The 16,216-nt window shown below is 37.0% G+C and overlaps 1 protein-coding gene across 1 annotated transcript in view; it reads left to right on the top strand.

Annotated features, from left to right (window-relative positions):
• The first annotated feature begins 1,116 nt into the window (after positions 1-1,116).
• LOC103720101 (vacuolar protein sorting-associated protein 35B) overlaps positions 1,117-16,216 on the top strand; it is a 16,265-nt gene continuing 1,165 nt past the window's right edge. Inside the window, exons 1-20 of the mRNA XM_039134522.3 lie at positions 1,117-1,504; positions 1,609-1,705; positions 1,802-1,928; positions 3,673-3,858; positions 4,391-4,478; positions 4,684-4,740; positions 4,837-4,926; positions 5,022-5,144; positions 8,436-8,510; positions 8,581-8,640; positions 9,475-9,591; positions 9,940-10,179; positions 10,280-10,345; positions 10,551-10,640; positions 12,836-12,925; positions 14,829-14,918; positions 15,361-15,429; positions 15,509-15,589; positions 15,767-15,874; positions 15,971-16,074. Of these exons, the coding sequence (XP_038990450.1) occupies positions 1,409-1,504; positions 1,609-1,705; positions 1,802-1,928; positions 3,673-3,858; positions 4,391-4,478; positions 4,684-4,740; positions 4,837-4,926; positions 5,022-5,144; positions 8,436-8,510; positions 8,581-8,640; positions 9,475-9,591; positions 9,940-10,179; positions 10,280-10,345; positions 10,551-10,640; positions 12,836-12,925; positions 14,829-14,918; positions 15,361-15,429; positions 15,509-15,589; positions 15,767-15,874; positions 15,971-16,074 (2,054 nt within the window). The 5' untranslated portion in view covers positions 1,117-1,408. The remainder of the gene's footprint in view (positions 1,505-1,608; positions 1,706-1,801; positions 1,929-3,672; positions 3,859-4,390; positions 4,479-4,683; positions 4,741-4,836; positions 4,927-5,021; positions 5,145-8,435; positions 8,511-8,580; positions 8,641-9,474; positions 9,592-9,939; positions 10,180-10,279; positions 10,346-10,550; positions 10,641-12,835; positions 12,926-14,828; positions 14,919-15,360; positions 15,430-15,508; positions 15,590-15,766; positions 15,875-15,970; positions 16,075-16,216) is intronic.

A 16,216-nucleotide genomic window follows, 5' to 3' on the forward strand; every position in this document is an offset into this window, starting at 1 on the left:
ATGTATCGACAAGGACTGATAATTCTAATAACTGACAACTCTATCAGCCTACAGTCATGGCGACATTACAGTCTGCGCCCGACCAGCGCTGCATGCCATCCATGCGGACTGGCGTTTGCACCGTAGCCGTACTACTAGTCGTTACCTAGCCATTGGTGCATGCCATGTCAGCCCGGGTAATGACAAAATATGCTCCTCTATATAAAGCGGCAGCCCAGAGGACCTCAGGTACGTAACAAAAATGCAAGAACACACATGCAATATTATTTACAGAGAACCACCATCTACTGAAGTTTTCTTCCTCCCATATTGTTGACTCTCTATTCCGACTTAGACATCGGAGGGTTCCCGCTAGAAATTGTCCGGCAAACGGTCTTCTTGCATGCTACCTTCGGAGGAGCTCGACTACGGAAGCCTCGGCCAACCTGCTCAGCTCGATTTCAGTCGACCTCAGGGTTGTCCAAGCTGCGCTTCGATGTCGGTCCGGATCCAACATAGTAACAATTATGATCCTAAGAAACAAATTACTGTTTATAGATTTTGCTAATTTTCTCTCTTTGTAAAGATTCTAGGAGCCTTGCATACATTAAATCCACTCTCCAACCCCCAAATCTCCTATTGCATATTGTCCTCTTATTCATGCTCGACAAATGTGGAATAATACTACAGGGCCAAGCTTGGTACTAAAAAATACGTTCATGCCAAGTAATGAAGGTATCACAAGCATGGTGTATGTTAGCTCTACCCTCCAGCCCCCAGCGTCATGTTGCATGGTCCTCCTTTGCATGCATAGGTGATATAGAGTAACGATGGGGGGCCGAGTACGGTAAAAAAAACACACACAAAAAAAAGACTCATAACTAGGGTGCCATATGACAATAGGAAATTTGTGCCTTCTAGATGTCAGCACCATGCATGACGGGCTGGTGCAAGGAACCAATTCCCTTACGACGCCTGGCTCCGAAGCTTTTCCTAGTTTCAGATTTGGGTCCTAGCGTATATTCTTCTACGAACTGTACAAAATTTAGAGCTGAGAGAGGAGGGGGAGGAGGTGCACTTAGTTTATGCGGACGGTCGCATCTGATCATTATAAATGCAAATAGAATGGAAACACCCGGGCCACGTGGTCAAGATACCGGACGGCCGGCAAGCTCCAACTCCCATCGCCCATTGGACGAGCCCAATCACCAATTCCCTCCACCCCGATCCCCCATCTCATCGATCAACCGAAGAAATCCCCCATCTATTATTCCGTTACCGGCGTCGCCGCCGCAGCAAAATCGAGTTATCAGAAGTAAAGAAATCAGGCGAATTCCTTCCTTGGATCAATCAATTAACTCCCATCAAGGGGTCGGAGTAGAGAGATCTGAGCGAGCGGCCACCGGAGGACCGCGGTAGAGGTGGAGAGATGGTGCCGGACGCCGGCGCGGAGGACGAGGAGAAGTGGCTGGCCGAGGGCATCGCCGGCCTCCAGCACAACGCCTTCTACATGCACCGCTCTCTGGTCGGCCCCCAAACCCCCCAAACCCTAATTCCGAGAATGCTCTTTTTATATATATATATATATATATATATATATGTATATAGTGTTGATCCCCTCCTTCTTAGGACTCCAATAACCTGAGGGATGCTCTCAAGTTCTCCGCCCAGATGCTCTCGGAGCTGCGGACTTCCCGGCTCTCCCCGCACAAATACTACGAGCTTTGTATGCGATCCATTCTTTTTCCCTTTTCATGATGATGATGATGCGCAGCTGTTTATAATTTTTCTTCATCTTTTGAAATGCGATGGGATTGGGAAGACATGCGGGCTTTTGATGAGTTGCGGAAGCTGGAGATGTTCTTCAGGGAGGAGACCAAGCGTGGCAGCTTCTCCGTGATCGATCTGTACGAGCTCGTGCAGCATGCGGGGAACATCTTGCCCAGGCTGTAAGACATGTGACTTACCCTATCTCTTTGTGCTAAGTTCTGAATTGATGATCGACTTAGATGCCAGTTTGATGGACTTGCCCTTTAGATATGCAGTTGCATGTGTTGCTTAGGAAGACTTGTAACGAATCCGTAGTTGCATTGGTGTTTTCTTGAGGAGTGCCCATCTGTAAAAAGACTTTTTAGTATAGTTGATCTTGGAAGTAAGCATTTTAATCCAGGATGGTCCTGGAACAAACTGTTGATCGAATTGCTGATGTTTAGCATGAAGGTTGGGCGAAAATAGTTAGAAATAAACTTTCATAGGTGAACAAACTCTTTAAAATATAAAAAAATAAGAGGTGAATTGAATATGTAAGAAAGAAGTTTAATTTTGGTCAACCAGAATCAAATTGAATGATTTAAGGGCAAAAGGCATCAAAATTGGCATTTTCTAAGAATCAAAAGTTGAACTGTAAATGGGTGCAAAAGATGCTCTAGAGAAGGTAATGATTCTTGTTTATTTGGACTTTAATTGGAGTGCAAGTATGTCAGCTACATTAGCTTAAATGGAAAAAGACTGCCCGTCAAAGTTAATTATCTTAGAAATTTCAATCATTTTTTTGAACAATGATTTGGGATTTAAACCAAATTTAGAAGTTTCCACCTCAGCATTTTCCCCCCATAACTAGGTCATGGAGAATGATTGAAACCTCCATCTCTATGCTACTTACTGACCTGAATAAAGTTCAAGAAATCTGGTTTCAAGAATGTTGCATCGAGTCTGATGGATAAAACTTTGAATGATTATGTCGAATTCTAATAGATCATTGACCCATGGATGGCAGTTGATGGGCCATTAAATACTGCCAATGCTGTAGTGAAGTTTTTGACATGGATGGGAATGTGCGATTAGTGGATCCTAGTAAATCTTTGAAGAATTTGGTCCTAAAATGGTGATCGGTTTCGCTAATTCTATGCAATGTGAGGCAAGTACTGAAATAATCTCAATAATCATGTCACATCATTGAGCCAAATAAAGTTAAATGTGCAGACTTGCATGTAATGAGCAAGATCAGGCATAAAGATTGCATCTAAATAAAATGTTACAAATTCTTTGTTGTTAAAGGGATGGAATGAGATATAGGCAGTGCATGGGACATATAATTTCTATGCTGTATTGACAGAATGTTACTTCTTCTAACACTAATGAAGAATCAGTATACCTTAATAATTATAGAAGCTCAATTGTTATGCCATTTTTTGTCTCACTGTTGATTTATGAGCTTGTTTATAATGCTTCAGTTAAACTTTTTTTTTCCTTTTCAAGTATTACATCTGATATATTTCTGAGTTACATATATGATGATGTCATATTTTTTCCATTTCTTCAAATTTTAGTATGGATGTTTAATATTATTCAAGCATTAGATCCTTGATTGTTAATTGAACTTTTCTTGTTCAAAATTAGGGTACTCAAAGTCATGAGGGAATTTTCGTTTATGAGTTTTTCTTGGTTGTAAAGCATTTGATTCGATTAGTTGGTAGTAGTTGTTCTGTGTTATTTTATTTTATGGATCTTGTCTTCTGTCCTCTTTTTCATTCGAGGCCATTTTAATGTAGTGCACTTTGATTTATTTTGTTTTCTTTACTTTGTATCCGAGTAATTTAACCTTTCCTTGCATCCATCAAATCAAAGGATGTAATAAACTTTCACAGAATCGTCTTATTCATGTATATGAAGTTCAGATTGTTGATTTATCAGGTATCTCCTCTGCACAGTAGGATCTGTATACATCAAATCAAAGGAGGCACCTGCCAAGGATGTTCTTAAAGACCTTGTAGAAATGTGCCGTGGCATTCAGCATCCTGTTCGTGGACTTTTCTTAAGAAGTTACCTCTCTCAAATCAGCAGGGACAAGTTGCCTGATATTGGTTCTGAGTATGAAGGGTAAGAAGGATTTGTGATAAATAATATATTTTTTAGCAAAAATACACTGATGTGTTTCTTTTCTAGCTTCGGAGTCTTTCATTCATGCGAGTTGTCTATTCAAGGAGCATCTCATGTTTTACCAGAAAAGAAGGAGCATTTCATGTGATATAAATGACAGGCCGTGTTTGTTATCATATCATCTATTTTTGCACTACTTGGAGCAAAAATGGGAGCTGTTGTTGAGACGAGTCTGTTTTGATTTGTGAAGCCTAGAAATTTTTTGCTGTCTAAATTGATTGCTGAGTGAACCTTTTATGTTAAATTAGCAAAACATTCTACAAGCCTACCTGCATTGGGTACTGTTTAATTGCTTCCTACTGATCCACAGGAGTCATTTTGTGTCATTGAAATGTTATTAAGGCAATTCTTTCATTCGTATGAGGAACAGCTAACCAGATCACAATGCAATAGGGATCTTCTACTGCACATGTTTATTTTATTTATTTACTTTTTTGGTTTTATCTCTTTCATTTGCATTGCCATCTCTCAGGGATGCTGACACCGTTGTGGATGCTGTTGAGTTCGTACTTCAAAACTTCACGGAGATGAATAAACTCTGGGTCCGGATGCAACATCAGGTTGGTTGCAATGGTAGTTAGATATCACACACTGTTCTGTTTGTGCATGTATAGTTGGTGCCCAAGTACATGCATATTATAGACTCGGCATGCTTCTGTACCATAACCATAGTTGTGGTTATGCAGGTATTTTAGTGATTTTGAATTATTTATACTGTTAGGTGATCCTGAGTTGAGACTAGGAATTGGGCTTTCTGGTCTGCAGGGGCCTATTCGGGAAAAAGAGAAGCGGGAAAAAGAAAGGAGTGAACTTCGTGATCTTGTAATATCATAATCTTGGAACTGATTAACTCCCATCAATCAAGCTAAATTCTTCACCTTTTCTAATGTTTTTACCTCTGCTTATTTTTGTTTCTAGGTCGGCAAAAACCTTCATGTTCTCAGCCAGTTAGAGGGTGTTGATCTTGATATGTACAAAGAAACCGTTCTTCCCAGAATATTGGAACAGGTCAGAGTACTCTTAACTGTGAAGAATTTTTAGACTAATATCATGGCTTAGCGCATTTTCTGATACTTTTTCTGGTGAGAGTGTTGGTTCGACAGGTTGTCAATTGTAAAGATGATATTGCCCAGCATTACTTGATGGATTGTATAATCCAAGTTTTTCCAGATGAGTACCACTTGCAGACTCTTGAAACATTATTAAGTGCATTCCCCCAGCTTCAGGTACTTAACAAAACCTGGCAAACATCCTCTACTTGAGTTGGTCATGCACGCGCACATATATTCCATCTGTTATCTGGTCAATTGTATTTTTGAGCATCCATATATGGTGATTATTTATACTTTTACATCTGAAATAACTTTATTCAGTCTAAGGTTTTTCCAAACATCAGATGTCATATTAGTAAGAAAGATTTGAAGTTCTGGCAGGATGTTGGCTAGATATCTCATGATGGAGACATTTTGAATTTCAGATAATACTGGTAAAAACCTAATAACCATTAAATATTAACAAAAAAGCTGGAATAATTAGTTATATCTATTAGATGGCATTGTTCAGTTCTGCTTTCATGCAGTTGGGTAGATGTATGTGGAAACAATAAGGGGCCTCTATTATGATCTATTTTTTTTCTTAGGATGATGATTCTAAGGAACTTTATAGATCTGTTATTTAAACAATTGATTATGATATGGTGGTTCAAAATTGGACTCCCCAATCATTATAAAATTTTGGGTTTCATTTTTTTAAACGTGTATAAGGTGAGCCTGGGATACTTCAGCTTGACGCCTTGACCCTTAATGAACTACCTATCTGTGGCATGAGTTTTGGGGAATGATAGACGTCTGAGAGCACTGAGATTGGAGCATGCTAGTTCACCATGATGATCAGATATACCACACTATTTCTTCATGGTTCTATGATGTTTAGGAGAAATAATTATTTCCTCCATTCCTTTTTTTTTTGGCATATCCACCCTAGATGAAATAATTTTTAAAGGGATGGAAGTTCGATCAGTGCTAATCTATATTGAGTTGATGTTGAATTCAAACTTCGACAATTACTCCTGAAATCTTGGTTTTTACTGGCTATCTATTTGTCTAGTAGTTTATGAGCATAGCTGTAAGGTACTCGAAGACACTAATGCAAGATGGTAATATGGAAATTGAGTTTTTACTGTAGAGGAAACTACTGCTTCAAGTAACCTTTGTGGTTTGCATGCTAGCAGTGTGAAGGGGGGGTTTTGAATTTCCTGAGCAGGCGATGCCTGAAACATTTTGATGACTCATGGATTGTTGAGAGGAAGCATCCATTACATGCATAGACATTTATGCATACATACAAATATCACCTCCAGAGAGTATATAATAAAGTTTTGCAACAGTAATTTGGGGGGCGATAGAGACTTAGTAATACTATTTTGGCAACTAAAAAAAGAAGGATCTTTGTTGGAAAGGTAACGACTACATTATGAACTAGATGCATGAAATTGCTGATCTCCCAAATTGCAATTGCACGAATGGATTATTTGCTCTTCTAGATCAGCAGCTGATGCTTATCCTAATTGATTTCTCCTCTTCTGTCTTATGGTAGATCTAGTAATAATTGATGCGGCAAGAAAAAGTGCAAATGCTAGATAGAAACCATGGAACAAAACTCAGTAAAATAAAGTCCAAAAGATAAATCTCGGTTTAAAATTAATTAGGAGATTGGGGGAGATAGTTGAAGACATCTCTAACAGAGTTTCATGTAATGGATAATGTGGATGTTCTTAGAAGCATCATGTAACTGCTAGAGTTCTCTCAATGTAATTTTAAATTTTAATTTATAATATTATAATTACAATATTAATACTGTTGATTAGGCAATAAAAAGGATTTTTACATAGATGAGCATAAGGACATGGATTAATGGAGAATAAAGTGAACGGAGAATATTGAAATCGTGCAGATGGAGGTGTGGAAGGGGTGAATGGTAGGAAACAGTCTTTATGGTTTTGAAAATAATGACTTGTTTCAATGATTCGATGGTCTAATCTTTTTCAGTAATTAAAGGCAAAACATTCTTTCAAATGCCCAAATTGGGTGGGTCAAAGGTTGTTTATTATGAATTTATGACCAGTCATTCCTTTTCTTTGAAATAGGAAGGCAATCAGTCCTCATCTTTGATTGGTTTTGTACAATGTCAGTTTACATGGGAAACAAAAAGATTGCAGTTGATGAAGAAAATGTGAGAGTGCTTTAGTTGACTGATTGATACTTGCTTTCTAAACAAAGAAACTAAAAAGGAATAAGAAAGAATGGCATCACAGTCAACCAAGTCATTGAAGCATAGAACACCATTTTTGCTTCCCTTCCATGTCCATCCAAATAAAGCTTGAAGAGGATTTAAAGGTATATATGGGGTAAAAATCCTTTTATAACCCTCAAATAAGTTGGTGATGCAGATTGAGTTATAACGCAAAATTACCGTATATGCTTCATCATGGAGAATTTCGTTTGCCTAAAGGTTGATAGAGCAATGATACCTGCAAATGCCCCACCTGAAATCAGCTAAGCTTGTGTCTTTAACTTTGAACCTCCCAAGCGACCAAAAAGCTGATACCCTCTTCGGTGATCATTCTCAATTGCTTCTCACATTCCATAACAGCCACCATGAGCACTAACAGCTTCTACGGCTCTGACTTGAACATTCATTCTATCTTCCAGGCATTCTCTTAACTCTTGAACATGACATGGAGACAAATCAGTTTTGCTTTCTTAAAGTTATTTCTATCTTTTCTATTGCACCAATTCACAGATTACCTCTGTCAAGCCGTATAAAGATCTTTGTTGGTGTTGATAACTACCTAGGACAACAAAAATTTATAACTTAATGGGATCTTCTCACCACCAGACAACATGCATTGCTTGAGTGAAGTGCTTAACCATTGTATTCTATATCCTTATAGTACTTGGACTTCTTCACCTTTACTTCCATGAACACCATTCTTTCTTGGCAAGATTCAGTTCCCCGTATATGATGCTTCCTCATCTTTAGAACCATCTCATACCTTGAAACCTCCGCCTTATCATCACCCCATCCCTATTCATGCACTATTTATCCATCGTCCACGTTTACCTTGAGACTCTATAGCAAAGGAGAGATAAATGGGTGGGTGATTAAACATGCCTGGGAGGGGGCATAAATCTTAGTCTATTGACAAGTGGCACCTAGTCACCTCGGTCTGATGTTGCTTTTGCCTAAAATAGCATAATATTATCTAAAAATTGCCCATTTTTTTGGTCTTTTCATTTCCTTTTAAATGGAACATTTACATATTAAGTGGAGAATATGGACTCCTTTTCTGCCCTTCTGTTATTATTTGCTGGGTAGATTGCTAAGTGGTGATAGTGATTTACTCTTCAATTCTATTATTAATTTGCTCTTCATTTCTCTTGTTAATTATCTACACAGAAACTTGTCAATGCGATATATCGAAGTTTCTTAGGTTTCAATTTTCATTGTTTGTGCAGCCAACAGTTGACATCAAAACAGTACTATCTCAGCTTATGGATAGGTTGTCAAATTATGCTGCCTCAAGTGCAGAAGTGAGTTTTCAACATGCTTGTACCCTGACCTAAGATTTGCAAAATCCTTTCTCATATATGAAAGCTGCAGGTATTACCAGAGTTCTTGCAAGTTGAAGCTTTTGCCAAATTGAGCAGTGCCATTGGAAAGGTATTTTGTATATGCATTTTATAGAAGTTATTATACTAAATCTTTCTGCCTGTGTCAGTGTTTACACAATGTATAACTTGTAATGAATATATGCTGTCTTTTTGTATCTTTTAATTCAAGTATTGCTGCATAAGTAAGGTGTCCCAGTGTGTAAAAATTGTATATTATGTTGTTCTTCTGCCTGTTCAAGTTGCCCACTTCTGCTGCTGCACTTCTATAGTTTATCATCTTCTGCTCACCCTTCAGATAGTCCCTTAGGATAGTACTTGATTTCTTGGTTTGCGTAATACTTTCCATTCTATTTGCTTATTTACCCTGAAAAGATATCATCACTGCAGGACCTCTTTTGTGTTTGTAGATATGTTATTGTGTAATTTATAATCTCATGTGTAGCAGTTTTATGTTGCTGATCAAGTGTCAACCTGTCAATCATAACCAAGCTTTGAAATCTTAATATTTGTGATGGGTAAAGGAAGTAAACTTATATAAAATTTTGTAATCATCATATGGCTCTCAGTAATGGAAGGTTGGGGATGCATGTTTTTATAAAAGTCTGCATTGTTTAGATGGTTTCTTTCTGATTTCATGCTTTGGATAAATATTTTCTATACAGTTTTTCTTGCTTCACTTTCGTGAGTGAGAGTATGCATTTTTCTCATATAAGTATGCATTTCCACACCATAATTATCTTTCTTAGATCCCCTATAATATTCGTAGTTATTTATTTCATGGTGTATTAAATGTTATCTTGATAAGTTGTCAAGGTCTGATCCATTTTTCCTTTAAATTTTGATATTTTAAAATTAGTTTTTTTTTTGTGGTGTTATTTGACAGGTGATTGAAGCACAGGTTGACATGCCTATAGTTGGAGCAATAACTCTATATGTGTCCCTTCTGACGTTTACTCTTCGTGTACATCCTGATCGGCTTGATTATGTGGATCAAGTACTGGTATGTGCTCTTCATTTTAAGCTGTATGTTGAACTATGATATGCAGGTCCGACCAAGGTAAAAGAATGTTATATTGTAAGAGGATGATTTATGCTGATGATATGTTTGAATTGTTTCTTACCTAAAATATATAATGTGCAAGCTTACCTTACAAAACGTCCCATTTATATTTGTGAAATAATATGATAAACATCTATATGACCGCTCTTAAGGTCATGCCTATAACACACACAAAGATGATGTTATATTCACTGGTTTAGTTGTGTTTTATTTTGGTGCATAATCTCATACATTGGCTCTATGTGAATAAAGATGCTGACTAATATGTGCCATTCTATATTCCAACAGGGAGCATGTGTTAAGAAACTTTCAGGCAAAGCAAAGCTTGAGGATAGCAAAGCAACTAAGCAAATTGTCGCACTTCTGAGTGCTCCACTGGAGAAGTATAATGATATTGTTACTGCATTGAAGCTTTCTAACTATCCCCGTGTCATGGATCACTTAGATAATGGGACAAACAAAGTCATGGCTGTGGTGATTATCCAAAGCATCATGAAAAACAGTACCTGCATATCAACTGCTGATAAAGTACGTCTTTGTTTCTCATGTTTGTAATGTTCATATAGGGGGAATTTTTGGTTATAACATAAGATTGGCCTTTTCTTCTCATGTCTTTTTTTTTTTAAAGGTGGAAGCTCTATTTGAATTAATAAAAGGGCTTATAAAGGATATGGATGGAACCCCAGATGATGAGGTGAGCATTGAAATATCCATATTGATTAGATGATCTGGTTTACACTTTCTGTTTTCAAGAAAAAAATTCTTGCACTGCCAAGAAGCTCAAACACCTTTCCACCTGATACCTTCCTCTTTTATCCTTCCTTCACAAGGATTTAGTTGTTGGTGTCATGTTATCTGGTTGATGGCATGCTTTACAATTATTTTTTCTTTTTCTATAGCTTGATGAAGAGGATTTTAAAGAGGAGCAGAACTCTGTTGCTCGACTCATTCACATGCTGTATAACGATGATCCTGAGGAGATGTTGAAGGTAGCTGACATTATTGCTCATGTGCACATCTTTATTCTCATTTGCATATATGCATATTGTCAATGCTTGAATTGATAATGAGAACTTCCAATGAATTTCCACCTTTAAGTTTATAGCTGTTTACATGTTTTGTGCCTTTTTTGGTTCTTACTGTTTTGTAGAGTGAGCTAGGAGAAATGAGGTTCTAGACTAAATAACAGATGCTTTGTTTATGATTACTCCTTGTGGGCCATTTCTGCCAAAATTAAAATCCAGGGATTTTTGAATTAAAGATGACTAGGTCTACATATTGTGTACCTTTTCTTAAATCTGGATGAGGTCTTGGTAGTGCAGTTGGCCCAAACAAGAATCAAACTTAAAATAAAATATTTATAAAAACATGAGATGGTCAGATCAAATTGAACTGCAAAATCTGGTAAGATTTATATAGGTTCTTAGAGATAGTAAAATATTTTACTATTTGTATTTATTTTGTTTACAATTGTATTTATTTTGTTTACAATAAAGAGTGACCAGATTGTATAATGTTCCAGCCTTACTCATACTTATCTAGTTGACTTGAAACTTTGATTTTCATTTCAGTTTGCTGATAAATTATGACAATAGCATGAAGATAATTGACAATCAAAAGATTTAGATGCTATAGCTACTACATTTCTGGTCAACATGAATCTTAAGTTAGAATCCTATTGATGTGATTGGGAACTCAATCTCTATTAGTGCAAAATCAATGACATGCCTTACAAATTGGGTTTTGCATCATTCATCATGATCTACTATTATATTCTAAAAACAAGTAGTTATATATTTAAGAATTCTTGTATCCATGCATCAAGTGGATCCAACTACTGTAGACAATGTTACAATGATAAATTATATTTAGGCCAAATAAATCGAGAATTCAAGCTGTTGATCATATTTAAGCAATTTATTGTGCTTTTAAAGGTATGCATTTTATGACTTTGATGCATTAGTAAGTAATGCTGAGAAAAAAATTGATTTTTGATATCTATGGATTCTGAGCTTTCAATCCTACGAGTATGGGTCTAGCTTAACATATCATTAAAACATTTAATAGAATATTTAGAACAGTTCAGTTCAAGGTTTAAAGTACCAGTAATAGTTCTCACCCCCATCTGATAGCTTAGTCAGTAAAGTACCAGGATGGACTGGAAACAACCAGAATGAAGGGGAAAAAATAAAAAAAAATCATGTCCCAGGATTCTAGGCTGTTCAACTGTCAGGATGCAACTGTCCTGGTCCGCTCAGCTAGTATCAATTGCGATTAGTTGGGATGCCCTGGTTCATGAGTTAACTGGTGTCCGGGAGCATCCTGGTACCATTCTCTTGTCAAAACAGTAATGGTATTAGCGGGATGCACTAAAACATGAATCCCTGTTAAATTAAAATCATACCAAGTCAGAACCAATCTTGGCTTGGAGTGCAAGTGTTGCTATGCTGAAATGTAGATCAAAATCCTCGATTTTATGCTGTGTATGGATAGAAGTTCCTTTGTGTACTGGAAGATTTTTCTCAACTTTTTATGGTCGTGTGCCCATACCTTGCTGGGAGAATATGCTCAATTCAATATCTAGCAGCTCTTCCTTATTCTTATAATTCTTTGGATGCATCCCAATTTTTCAGACATTAGATATGCTACATAAAACATTTAAATGAAGGGTCCATTTGAACTACATTGCAAGTATGCTAATCATGCTATGCTCAGTTCTGAATAGTAAGCATGAAAAGTCTTGAATCTTTATCAAGATGGTGCTTTTTCCCCCATTATCCATGTCCTAAATTTATGAGTAACAGATATACTACCTGGTAAACTTTCAAATTGATGTAGGAAGCGTTCTCCAAATGTCAAGATCTAGAAGTTTATTTGCATTGAAAAAGAATTGGATAAATGATGCATAAAGCTATCTGTGCTCCATCCATTCTGTTCATATGCCTTTTTTCTGATTACTTTTCTAATTATCTTACTAATTTTTGTGCATTAAGATTCGAAATTAATTAAATATCACTATGTTGAAATTTCAGGTAGAATGAAATATGTTTATTTTCTTGCTAACTGTCACCAATTTATGTTGCCCAAGTAACTTAACACTTAATTGTATTGTGCTTTTGAGGGGGAAGATCGGACCACATTATAGTACAATGTTGATTATGACCATCATGTATTGGTTTTTCAGATCATATGTACTGTGAGGAAGCATATTCTTCTTGGAGGTCCCAAGCGCCTGCCTTTTACTGTACCTCCCCTTGTCTTTTCTTCTCTAAAGGTTTGTCTATGTCAAATTCTAAATTTGCATCTAAACCTTTACTCTCTGCTTACATATGCATAGATAGATATGATTAAGCATTACCATGCTATTTATGGGTAAATCTATTTTACTAAGTGTGTGTGTGTATCAGAGTTGTTCGATATGAAATTTTTGATGTGTAACCTATCTCGATATCCACTATCTAGTATTCGGGTAATATGTAGTATACTATGATAGCACCCAATTTTTTCAATTCGGCAGTTCGATATATGATTTATCATTCATGGACGTTGATAAGATCCTTCCATTTAGCAGCACCTTAGGATGGCATAGCCTTAACGTTAATGGCGAGGTTCAAACGAGGAAAGGCTTACGGTGGATACCTAGGCACCCAGAGACGAGGAAGGGCGTAGCAAGCGACGAAATGCTTCGGGGAGTTGAAAATAAGCATAGATCCGGAGATAAAAAGGGAACATAATCCCACTTTAGTTCTTTACCATAACCATACATATATTTTTTACCCATTTCCTTCACGAGTACGTTCGCCTACTCCGCCAAATACGGATACGCCTCCATGAGCTTTGGCAATGTTATTGATCAATTCCATGATGAGTACTGTTTTACCCACTCCAGGCCGACATTCTCGCTTCCGCTTCGTCCACACCTGCTTGTGCCTCTGAAATAGATCTTCTAGGTAAGCGGATTCAAGCGCTTTTTTTAGGGGTTTGGTGGTCCCGCTTCTTTATAAAAAATCGAAGGGCCTTATTGATGACGGATTTGAGGGACTTGGAACTGGGTCTGAGGGAACCAACGGACTTTCCTTCGGGAAAGCCCACGCTGACCGGCTTTCAAAAGTCAGGCAGGGAGCCAGAATCGGTTTTGAAAGAAGACACAATCTATTAATTTGATCTATTTCAGATAGCCTACTATATCATAGTGTCATCCACTAGTATTTATAATACCTCGGGAGCTAATGAAACAAGATGAATTGGAATTATCATGTGTTCATGTGAAGCTTCATGAGTGGCTAGTGATTAAGCAACACTTACTCCTTTAATGTCTTATTACCTTTTTATATCAATAACGAGCATGTCAGGCATGCATAAAGATCATCTAGTGACGATCTATAATTAATCATTAAGAAAAGCTTACCTCAATTTTGCAACTGCATAGGTTGATCATACAAAGGAGAAAAAAAGGCAAAAGTTGATCAAGCATTTATTTATAGGAAGAAACCAGTTGACCAACTAAAATTCCAGGTCATAAAGGCAATTAATAGATGTTCAAAATTACTTCATATATAGTTCATTTAATATTGTATTGTTTTCAAGTACCACAGAGGCTTTGCTGATGTTCTTAGGATATCAGTGACGCTCTGGCAATTAGTTACAACTTTGGATGAGGCAGGTTTGCTTCTTTAGCAATTTGCAGCCCTTCCGGATTAGTCACGCATCAGATTTGGCAGATGGTTATACCTCTTTTGATTTTCTCAAAGTTATCGCCAATATCAGCTATTGAGTTTGCTCCAAGATTGTTTTGCAATTTTGCATAACCAAGTTTGAGATTAACAGATTTAATCCATTCTGTATATTTGTTAGATTTGTTAATAAGAAACCCTGTTGAGTAAACCAGGTTGCTGGTATGTGCTTTAGTGAATTCAGTTGGTACCTAGATAGCGCCAATCAAAAATTGATATGTAGGAAAACTATATGCCAAACCCGAACATGGAAGGCTTCATCATTTTTTTTTCATAGGAACGATTGATATTTCATGATAGCGGATTTACAATATTCCATGATTATACTATGAGCCGAGACTTTAGCTTGTAGCAATCCACAAGTTCAGCAGCTTCTGTGTTTGCTTTCCATTACTGCTTTTACTTAAATTATGTGCACTTATAATTTTATATTCTGATCTGCAGTTGGTACGACGTTTACAAGGTCAGGATGGAGATGTCATTGGAGAAGAGGTCCCTGCAACACCAAAGAAAATATTTCAAATTTTACATCAGGTGCTTATGAATAAATTCTGCATTCCATCTCGAGTTTTATGTCAGCCATTAATGACTGCAGTAGCTTATTTGAAATGAATATAACTAGTTTGTTGATCTTAATGTGGTGCCCTTTTGCATGACTTATTTCACATGAGTGATCCAGCGGAAACAATATGCTTGAATTTCAAGTTTGATGTACCTGTCCTTGTAACATAGCTATAATATTATACAAGGTTGATATTGTTGAGAAATTATATAGAACAAATTCAGCTATCTTAAGAAATTGGCTGTATTTTGAGGAGATACAGTATCATGACATTGTTAACTTATGTGTTCCTTGATGTACTTTTTCCCTCAAGGAATTGCTAAAATTAATGTTTGTGTTGTCAGCTATTATCTCAGTTGCTCATTCATCTGATTCTGTCTTTTTTTTTTGACTCGGATGCTGTAATCCGGTCAGACTATTGAGGCCTTGTCATTGGTTCCTTCTCCGGAACTTGCATTAAGGTTATACTTGCAATGTGCAGAGGTATGTCCTTATATCTTTTTCACGGACCGCTTCTATTACTCTTCAATCAATGGCTTATGTAGCTGTTTTTCTGTTTCAGGCTGCCAATGATTGTGATCTTGAACCTGTGGCATATGAATTTTTCACTCAGGCATTTATACTGTATGAAGAGGAAGTCGCGGTGTGTAATTGTCCCGAAAATATTATCTTCTGACAAATTTGGTTTCAGACTTAGTTATTGTCATGTATGGAGAGAAAAGTTAGAAAAGTGGATCTATTATCTTCAAATGTTATATAAAATATTTTTCATTATCCTTTTATGTCCTCATTATGTGATCTTGTTCATCCCTGCTTGCAGGATTCAAAAGCCCAAGTTACTGCAATTCACTTAATCATAGGAACTCTTCAGCGGATGAATATATTTGGGGTGGAGAACAGAGACACTCTGACACACAAGGCCACAGGGGTAGGGTGTTTGCCTACTTTTTGTCTGTATTTTTAATTATTATCAGTTTTTAGAATATCACATGACACCTTAAGAAATGTTTTTCCTTTCATACAGTATTCTGCAAAACTTTTAAAGAAGCCTGATCAGTGCAGAGCGGTTTATGCATGCTCGCATCTCTTTTGGGTTGACGATCAGGATGGCATCAAGGATGGAGAAAGGTGCAAAATGCTGTACTTGATATTCATGCATGCATTTTCTTCATGTTTCAACTTTGCAAGTTTACGTTGTATTATGCTATTGTTCATTGATCCATGTCAAAGACCAATGCCAGTTGCCATTGCCTTATTGCTGAATGTGTTG

Source organism: Phoenix dactylifera, chromosome 1 (assembly GCF_051530095.1).
Source record: "Phoenix dactylifera cultivar Ajwa chromosome 1, Ajwa_hap1_PhDact_Kaust_v1.1, whole genome shotgun sequence".
In the NCBI taxonomy this organism is placed as follows: Eukaryota; Viridiplantae; Streptophyta; class Magnoliopsida; order Arecales; family Arecaceae; genus Phoenix; species Phoenix dactylifera.